This window comes from Cebus imitator, unplaced genomic scaffold (genome assembly GCF_001604975.1).
Source record: "Cebus imitator isolate Cc_AM_T3 unplaced genomic scaffold, Cebus_imitator-1.0 Scaffold129, whole genome shotgun sequence".
NCBI lineage: Eukaryota > Metazoa > Chordata > Mammalia > Primates > Cebidae > Cebus > Cebus imitator.
The window spans coordinates 1495128-1504882 of NW_016107444.1; the positions used below are offsets into that span (position 1 = coordinate 1495128).

Consider the following 9755-nt stretch of genomic DNA (forward strand, 5'->3'; position numbering starts at 1 on the left):
TTCACCATGTTGACCAGGATGGTCTCGATCTCTTGACCTCGTGATCCACCCGCCTCGGCCTCCCAAAGTGCTGGGATTACAGGCTTGAGCCACCGCGCCCGGCCATAGGTGATCTTAATTCTTTTACTAATGCCTCTCAGGTCGGAAGTGTGAACCTGGGGTGACATTGTGAAATGAATGACACTAAGGGAAGATGCTTTAAGCCCTCTGTCACGCCTGCATAAGGGCTGCTGGAGGGCGCCTCAGCTGTGCAGCAGCACCCACTGTTTAGCCAGCTAGGGAAGGAGATGTCCAAAATGGCCGAGACATCTCCTTCCTGGGGAAGTTAGGAGAAAACTCTGCTTCTCCAAGCTCTTGTGGCGAGACCTGATTGCTGTCAGGTGGGCCTGCAGACATCCAGGGGCTTAACTGTCTCTATGTGATGCTGTGCTTCAGTGGTCACGTTCCATGTCTACTCGCATGTTCCGCTTCTGCACCTGGTTCCTTTTTTCTTAGAAAAGATAATCAGTAATAGTAATATAAATCTTAATGCTTTAGTTCTTGATAAGTATGGAAAAGGTGCTGATGCATTCTGCTCCTTACCTCACTTCAGGTGCCAGAAATTCCTGACTCCCTACCTGAATGGCACATAATGTACTTGACCCTATCACTGCCACATCCTATCTACCCTGCCCCCCAGTCTCCGACCACCAAGACCATGCCCTACCTACCTGGCCCCCAGATTTGCAACTCAATAAAAGTGAGAGTGTCCCAGCATTCGGGGCCACTGCTGGTCTCCATGATTTGGGTAGCAGTGGACCCCTGGGCCCAAACTCTCTTTTCTCCATCTCTGTGTCTGTGTCTTTTATTTCTGCAATTTCTCATCTCTGCGTAGGGCTGGACCCTACATCTGGCGCCCAACGTGGCAGTGGACCCTAGAGTGGTGCACACTTTGAGGCAGGAGAATCACTTGAACTTGGGAATCAGGGTTTGTAGTGACCTGAGATCACACCACTGTACTCCAGCCTTGGTGAGAAAGAGAGACTCCGTCTCCCCACCCAAAGAATAAAAATAAAAAATAAAAATTAAAAAACAAAAAATCAGCCAGGCATGGTGGCACACACCTGCAATCCCAGCTACTTGGGAGGCTGAGGCAAGAGAATCACTTGAACCTGGGAGGCAAGGTTGCAGTGAGCCAAGGTTGTGCCACTGCACTCCAGCCTGGGCAACACAGTGAGACTCGGTCTCAAAAAAAAAGAAAATAAAAAGCGTGGTTTTTTTTTTTTGGCCGGTTGCGGTGGCTCATGCCTGTAATCCCAGCACTTTGGGAGGCTGAGGTGGGTGGATCACATGAAGCCAGGAGTTTGAGACCAGCCTGGCCAACATGGTAAAACCCCCATCTCTACTGAAAGTACAAAACAGCTGGGTATGGTGGTGCACACCTGTAATCCCAGCTACTCAGGAGGTTGAAGCACAAAAATCGCTTGAACCTGGGAGGCAAAGGTTGCAGTAAGCCAAGATCGCACCACTATACTCCAGCCTGGGCAACAGAGTGAGTCTCCATCTGAAACAATAAAATCAAACATGCCCTTTTTTCCTGTCTACACAGTAATATGTTCACGTAGAACACGTAGGAAACACAAAGAAGTACAACAAAGACAACAAAGGTCGTGCCTTTTTCATGGCAGTGGAGACAGCTGCGGTGTGAAATTCCTCCCGGGTCAGCCAGCGAGCGCCTGGTGGTACGGTGGTCACTGGGGTCTGCCCTTCCAGGGCAAGACCATATACTTGATAAGTCAGCTTGATGTGAGAGAAGACATGGACAACCTGGAGGAAGGGCCAAGGGGTTCAAATAGGCCTGTGGTTATAGCCTCAAAAGCCAACATCGCTGGCCCTCCCGCTGCTAACTTACCTCCCCGAGGTGCCGGAGGTGTGTGGCTGGGAGGGGCCCAGCCCAATGCTGGAGTTCCTGCAGCAGGGCCTTGCGCTGAAGCTGCTCTGAGGGCTCCCAGGTCACAGACGGGAACTCCCACAGTCCTGCCAGCAGACCTGAGAGGGAGGGCAGGCAGGCAGGTGTCAGGTGTCAGCTGCCAATTCCCTCCATTCTCCCTTGTTACTCACGCCACTGCCCTCCATGCACAGTATCCAGGTACCTGAGTTGGGCCTTTGCACCAGCAGAATTCGGGCACCCCCAAGGGCCCTGGACTGTTCCAGAACACAGGTGGCAGAGCTCTCCTCCCTGGGGGGCTTACGGTTGGCCTTTCTGGGGAAGTTGGCCACTCCCAGGGTCTGGTCCCAGGGCTCCGAGGGAGGCAGGCACAGCTGGCACTGTCCAGTGCTGGGAGCTGGGAATGAGATCCCCGAGCCCTACTCAGGCCAAGAGGGCTTAGGTGCCAAGCCTAGAGAGCAGGCTTTGGCCAGGTTCTGCAGACTCTTACTCAGGTTAGAGGAGGAGCTGGAATGAGGCTTCTGACAGGGCCAGGAAGGGCTGGGGAGAGGGCTAGGTTTGGTGCTCACCGCACTCCTCCACATCAGGACTGCCCAACAGGTTCCATGAGGCTAAGGGCCGTTCCCGCTCCACCTGAGAGGCACAGGGTTGGGTGTCATGGGGCAGTGTCACTCCTTAGGACTCCTCACTGTCCCTTCCCAATTAGGCTTACTCTCTGGCGTGCCCGGCACAGGCTCTGCACAGGGCACTGTCTGCACAGTGGGCGCTGCGGGGTACACACTGTGGCCCCTAGCTCCATGGCTGCCTGGTTGAAATCTCCTGGCTGGGCTGGGTCCACTAGCTGCTGGGCTAGACTCCTAAAAGAAGGGAACACTGCTATGAGCCAAAGCTCCTTTGGAGACACCCCTGAAGCACCCTTGTCACCCCGACATCCTACCAGAGCTGCTGGGAGACAAGGTTGCTGCTAGGATCAGCACCAATGGCTCGGACACGGCACAGCACCCGTGCTACGTTGCCATCTACCACACCAGTTGCCTGGCACAGAGGAGCCAAAGAGTCAGCCTGGGCTGGGAGGAAGGAGGCTGAGCGCACCCAAAATGGGGATGGGCTGTGAGCTTACCTGGCCAAAGGCAATAGAGGCAATGGCCCCAGCTGTGTAGCGTCCCACACCGGGCAGGAGCTGCTGCAGGGTCTCTGCTGTACGTGGCATGTGGCCCCCTAGCTCCTCTACTACCTGATTGGAGTGCAAGACTCAAGCTTATGAGACACCAGGGCTCCTAGATTCCCACCCTCCTGCCATCCCCTTACCTTCCGAGCTCCCTCCTGCAGCCGCCGGCCCCGAGAATAGTAGCCCAGGCCAGCCCAGAGCTGATTCACCTCCTGTGGGTGGGATCAGAGGTCAAAGAGATCACTCATCAGTCCCTCCATTGTTCCTATTCCCCCTACCCTTGGGTAGCTCTCACCTCCAGGGAAGCACTGGCCAGATCCTGCAGTGTAGGCCACTTCTACAGCCACAGGCAGGCAGAAAGAGACAAGGTCAAGGGTGAGGGTGGTAGAGGAAGTGTTCTCTACACCCACCCCAAAGTAGAGGCTCTCATCTGGGGTCTGACCCATGACCCTCCCCTTCCTCCCCTGGAGTCACCTGCATCCATCTGGTATAGTAGTTGATCACCGTGGCAACCTGGGTCTGCTGCAGCATGACCTCTGAGACCCACACTGGGGGAAAGGAGTTGGCATGAGGACACTGCTGACCTGCCCTATCCTGGCCCACAGCCCCCAGACCCAAGGTCCTCAACACAAAGTGCCCTGCTCTCAGGAGATGTACTGACCAGCATATGCCCGCCTGTCCGGGTCCACCTCATCTTCTGCCTGTCAATGTAACCCCAGATGAGGAGTTAGCGTGGAGGGAGATGGGTGCCTGCCTCCCACCTACTGTCCCTGTTCCTCGCCTGCCTACCTGTCTCCTCCATGGTAGGTCCCGCTTCTCTTGGTCGTACCAGCTTAGCAGACTTCCTCGGAAGGCTGTGACTTCGGCTATGTCTCTGAATTGATGGTATGGGGAGACAGAGGCCTGCAAAACCACCTCTTCCAGCTGTCTGGCCAGGCCTGCTGGAGCCCCAGGACACTCAGAAATCATCCCTGCACAAGCTGTGCACCAGGGTCTCGGGACACAGCAGCCTGTGGCGGTATGCTCCCACCTAGGGCTTCCTCCAACCAACCCCCTTATTTAAGCTTTGGAGTTGGAGTCAGACCAGAGTTCTGTAATTGCATGTAACTGTGGCTAAGTTTCTGGCCTTAATTTTCTCAGGGTGGTACTGCTGGCTTCTTTGTTTCTGAGCTGTAATGAAAACTTAAGAGTTTTAGCCAGCTATAATTTATACCTGTGCAGGGCTTTCTTATTTACAAAACACTTTCAGGCTCATAAACTCATTTGGTCCCATGAAAGCCACATGAGGGAGGAAATGCTGAATGACTGCTCCATTTGACTGGTAAGAAAGCAGCCATTCAGAGCAATTATCCTAATGTCACACAGCAATATAGTCAGAATTACACCCTTAGTGAGTCTCTCTTTTTCTGTTTCTTTTTTTTGAGACAGAGATTGGCTCTGTTGCCCAGGCTGGAGTGCAGTGGCACTATCTCCACTCAGTGCAACCTCTGCATTCCCGGGTCAAGCAATCATCCCACCTCAGCCTCTCAAGTAGCTGCGACTACATGACACTCACCACCACATGAGCATAGAGATGGGGTTTCACCATGTTACCGAGGCTGGTCTCAAACTCCTGGGCTCAAGGAATCCACCCGCCTTGGCCTCCCAAAGTGCTGGGATTACAGGTGTGAGCTATCACACCTGGTCCTTAGTAAGTCTCTTAATGATACTTATCACAATCCCTTCCCAGCCTGAATCTGCCCCCTTTCATGGCCGATGAGCCTTGGACTACAACTGAGTTCCTTACCATTAGGTGCAGAAGGCTTGGCCTGACTGCTGCTCTTAGCATGTTTCTGCCTCCCACCCTGGCTGGCTGCCTGCTTCCTGTGACCACTTCCCACGGCTGCTCGTGGTTTCCTCATGATGACCTGAAACAAAAAGACCCAGCCAAAGCAGTCAGTCACAATGAGGCTGAAACTTGAGGCCTTCCAGGGGTGATGGCCACTTCCCTCTCTACACCATTCACATAGGGTCCAGCTTTTCTCAAGCACTGTGAAGATGCTCATGGGTTTACCCTTGGCTGGCTGCAGCACTGAGATACAACTGGTAGAGCTGAGCAAGTGGCCTCAAGGGGGTTAGCGTTATAGCCCTGGAGACATGCAAAGACTGAGAGGCCAGGGCTGGGATGGGTCCAGGACCAGGGCCTCCTGTTTGGGAGCATTTGTGTATCTCTGATGCTTATTGTAACTGTGTGTATGGATAAAGGTTGTTTAGGTGTGCCTACGAGAACTGGGGTAGATGGTTTCTCTGCCTCTTAGAGATATAGCATGGTTACACTGAAACAGCCTTTAGTAGTCATCTAGTCCAAAACCTGCATTCTTTTTTTTTTCTGAGATGGAATTTCACTCGTTGCCCAGGCTGGAGTGCAATGGCGCAATCTTGGCTCACCACAACCTCTGCTTCCTGGGTTCAGGCGATTCTCCTACCTCAGCCTCCCGAGTAACTAGGATTACAGGCATGTGCCACCATGCCCGGCTAATTCTGTATTTTTAGCAGAGTTGGGGTTTCTCCATGTTGGTCAGGCTGGTCTCAAACTCCCGACCTCAGGTGATCTGCTCACTTCTGCCTCCCAAAGTGCTGGGATTATAGGTGTGAGCCACCACACCTGGCCCCAAAATCTGCATTCTATCCTAGAAGAAACCAAGGATCAGAGGGACAAAAGATCTGCCTAAGAACAGATGGCAAATCAGTGGGAGAATAGAGATGAGCTATTTTTATTCCTAATCTTTTCCTGATCTAGTAAACCATAGGTGGCTGACCATTAGCAATGAGAAAGTGTGCCTGGTTGATTTTCACTGCTCCCTGACTGTTCTTAAGGCTACCTTTTCTCTAACAGCTAAAAGGAGCTAATACTTTGTGAGTGCTTACTCTATGTCAGACCCCATGAAGAGGTTTACCAGATGTCTCAATCTCCTGGTGACTCCATCAAGTATGTACCAGTATCACCTCCATCTCAGTTATAAGGAAATTGAGGTTTATGGAGATTAGGCAACTTGTTCTTTCAAATCCACAACGTGCACTCTTACACCATGATAAAATGTAGTCCCTGCTAAGCCTCTGTATCAACCCCTCCACCCCCTCCAAACCTTTGACTTTACCACCTCATTTGCATCAAAAGAGCTTGCCTCCTCCTACAGAGAAAAAAAAAACCCTTCAAATCTACCTCCATTTGCACTGTCTCAACTTCCACCTCTTCAGGGTCCTGCTCCTCTAATCCCTTCTAACTGCTGGAGCTCAGAAACCAATACCCCAGGCTGGGTGCGGTGGCTCAAGCCTGTTATCCCAACACTACAGGAGGCCAAGGCAGTTGGATCACTTGAGGTCAGGAATTTAAGACCAGCCTGGCCAACACGGAGAAACCTCATCTCTACTAAAAATACAAAAAATTAGCCGGATGTGCTCGCTTGAACCCAGGAGGCAGAGCTGGCAGTGAGCTGAGATCGTGCCACTGCACAGCCTAGGAAACAGAGACAGAGCAAGACTCTGTCTCAAAAAAAAGAAACCAATACCCACAAATATGGCACTTTGACATGCTGAACTCAAGAAGCCTCAAGGTCCCTCTGATCCTTCCACCCCATACAGACTCTCCCAAAGCCAGGATGAAGTTGTTGTCTGGAACTCTTTATCTGCCTGAAGTCCAAAACCACTAAAAAGAATACTTGTTTTGTCTTGCCTTCCTTCTAAGACTAACACGAAACCATACCTGAACAAACTCTTTTACAAGGTATTGTCTACCTCTCAGAATCATTCAAATTCCGAAGAGAACTATTTACAAATTAATCTCTGTCTCCATTCCATTCTCCCTAGTAATCCTTTATTGCCCTTCAACAGAATCTCCTTAAACAAACAGGGCTGGACATGCTGGCTCAGGACTGTAATCCCAGTACTTTGGGAGGCCAAGGCAGGAAGATCGCTTGAGCCCAGGAGTTCGAGACTAGGCCTGCAACATAGCAAGACCCCATCTCTACAAAACAAAACACAGAAATTCTCTTCTACCCCTCCCATAATGTTTTGCCAGACAGTATATAAACTTCTGAACTCTGTAGGGGGATGGGTAATCACTTTGTGGTTCTTCCAGTGTGCATGTTAATACATTTGTATGCCTTTTTTCTAGTTAATCTGCCTTTTGAGTTGATTTTTCAGGAGATCTTCAGAGAGCAAAGGGGAAGTTCTTCCCTTGGCTCGTATACAATCAAGTCCCACCCTCCTTCCCTTCATAGCCAAACATCCTTCACCAAACTTGCTTACTTCCATATTCATTCTACAATCCATTCTCCAAAGAGCAAAGCAACCTTTTCTGGATCATGTCACTTCCTTCCTTTTAACCTTCGATGGCTTCCATTCTTTTTTTTTGAGATGGGGTCTCACTCTGTCACACAGGCTGGAGTGCAGTGGTGAAATCTTGGCTCACTGCAACCTCTGCTTCCCTGGCTCAAGCAATCCTCCCACCCCAATACCCCACCCCGACTCCAAGCAGCTGGGACCACAGGTGCACACCACCACCAAGCCCAGCTAATTTTTGTATTTTTGTTAGAGACAGCGTTTCACCATGTTGCCCAGGCTAGTCTTGACCTCTAGAACGCAAGCATTCAGCCCACCTCAGCCTCCCAAAGTGCTGGATTACAGGCATGAGCCATGGCGCCTGGTGGTACCCCATTATATTCTTTTATTTTCTTTTCTCCTTCCCTCTTTTCTTCCTTTTTTCCTTTTTCTTTCTTTTTTTAAATACTCTAGGCCTTTACTATGGGACATTAAATTCTCGAGCAAGCTGGTTATGGTGGCTCAACACCATAATCCCACTACCCTGGAGGCTGAAGTGATGAACAGCTTGAGCCCAGAAGGTCGAGGCTGCAGTGAGCTATGATTACGCCACTGCACTCCATCCTGGGCTCAACAAGACCCTGTCTCTTAAAGAAAAAAAAAGATTGAGCAAATATTTATGGACTCCCTAATATGTCCCAAGCAGTTTTAGGCACTTGGCATACTTTAGTAAATAAAACAACAAAAGTTCCTGCCCTCAGGGAGCTTATATTCTAATGGGGACAGAAAAGGAATAATGAACCTAAGTAAATTCCATAGGATGTTTAGGTGATAAATACTAGCATAAAAAGCAAAAATTAGAGCAAGCGGGGAAAAAGAGTGCCAAGGTGGGGTATAATGTTGCGATTTTAAAGACTGTGGTCAAGGTAGACCCAAAGCATTCTAAGTGATTGCAAAAGCCCCACGGAGGGTGCCTGGTATGTCTGTGGTACAGTAAGTATGCCAATGTGGTTAGAATGGAATGAGATGGCCAGGCGCGGTGGCTCATGCCTGTAATCCTAGCACTTTGGGAGGCTGAGGTGGGTGGATCACCTGAGGTCAGGAGTTCAAGACCAGCCTGGCCATCATGGTGAAACCCCATCTTTATATTAAAAAATAAAAATAAAAAATTAAAAAAAAAACACTTGACCAGTTACAGATTTCTTTGTTCCTTCTCCACTCCCACTGCTTCACTTGACTAGCCTTAAAAAAAAAAAAATAAATAAATAAAAATAAAATAAAAGGAAAGGAAAAAAAAGGAATGGAATGAGATGGGGCTGAGTGGTAGAAGAGGTCAGAGAAGTACAGCAGATGGCGTAGGGAGGGGAGGGTCACAAATTATCTTTATAGGTCATTGGAGGGATTTGGCTGCCGCACCCTTCTCTTAGAAGGCAGTACTCTTGTCCTCAGCTAGCATTTGGAACGTGTTTCAAAAAAAAAAGTAAAATAAAATAAAATAAAGAAGGCAGTACTCTTACGATATAGCCTTGTGGGCTGCATGATCCGGGCACCATCCACCTCATCCCCTCTCACTGTGCTCTAGCCAACTTTGACTGAATTTAGTTGCTTAAACACCTCAAGTGTGTCTGTCCACCTTGGGGCTTCACACAACCCATTTTCTGTTTGGACTCTTATGCTTTACCTAACATCTAATCATTTTTCAGGTCTTGACTGAAATGTCCAAATCAGGATCCCCCCCCGTCTTATCCTATCATGTACTTCTGACTTGTAGCTCTTACATACATGTAATTTCACATTACTTTGATTCTTTCCATCATTGTGTGCTTCCTGAACTTGACTGTAAAAAAACTACATGAGTGCAAGGGCTGGGCGCGGCAGCTCACGCCTGTAATCCTAGCACTTTGGGAGGCTGAGGTAGGTGGATCACCTGTGGTGTCAGGAGTTCAAGACCAGCCTGGCCATCATGGTGAAACCCCATCTCTTAAAAAACAAAAACAAAAACAAAAAAAAAACACTACATGAGTGCAAGGACTGATTCTCTTCTGTTGACTGGTGTGTATCCAATCAGTGCCAGGTAAACTATACACAATAAATACTTGTTAAATAAATTAATGGGATGGGGGATAGTCAAAAGAGAGTTTCCCTTTTTAGGATGGGAGAAATCCGAAGTTTTTTTTTTTAGAGACAGTGTGTCCCTCACTTTGCGGCTCTGCTGCCCAGGCTGGAGTGCAATGGCGAGATCATGGTTCACTGCAGCCTCGACCTTCTCGACCTTCTGGGCTCAAGCCATCCTCTTGCCTTAGCCTCCCAGGTAGCTGGGACTACAGGCATGCACCACCATGACCAACTAATTAAAAAAAT

The 9755-nt window shown here is 49.6% G+C and overlaps 1 protein-coding gene across 6 annotated transcripts in view; it reads right to left on the reverse strand.

The window, feature by feature from the left end:
• The window catches only part of MUTYH (mutY DNA glycosylase), a 12972-nt gene that overhangs the window by 2000 nt on the left and 1217 nt on the right, over positions 1-9755 (reverse strand). The window contains exons 2-14 of one of the 6 annotated variants that reach the window (XM_017540823.2): positions 4882-5002; positions 3885-4033; positions 3757-3796; positions 3570-3643; positions 3391-3432; positions 3236-3307; positions 3048-3161; positions 2865-2962; positions 2640-2784; positions 2497-2560; positions 2133-2324; positions 1892-2028; positions 1654-1806 (exon numbers count right to left, since the gene is read on the reverse strand). In XM_017540823.2, coding sequence (XP_017396312.1) covers positions 1654-1806; positions 1892-2028; positions 2133-2324; positions 2497-2560; positions 2640-2784; positions 2865-2962; positions 3048-3161; positions 3236-3307; positions 3391-3432; positions 3570-3643; positions 3757-3796; positions 3885-4033; positions 4882-4996 — 1395 coding nt within the window. In that variant the 5' untranslated portion in view covers positions 4997-5002. Of the gene's footprint in view, positions 1-1653; positions 1807-1891; positions 2029-2132; positions 2325-2496; positions 2561-2639; positions 2785-2864; positions 2963-3047; positions 3162-3235; positions 3308-3390; positions 3433-3569; positions 3644-3756; positions 3797-3884; positions 4037-4881; positions 5003-9755 lie in introns of those variants that run through there. The other 5 variants (XM_017540822.2, XM_037742866.1, XM_037742867.1 and 2 more) reach the window with 5 other exon arrangements.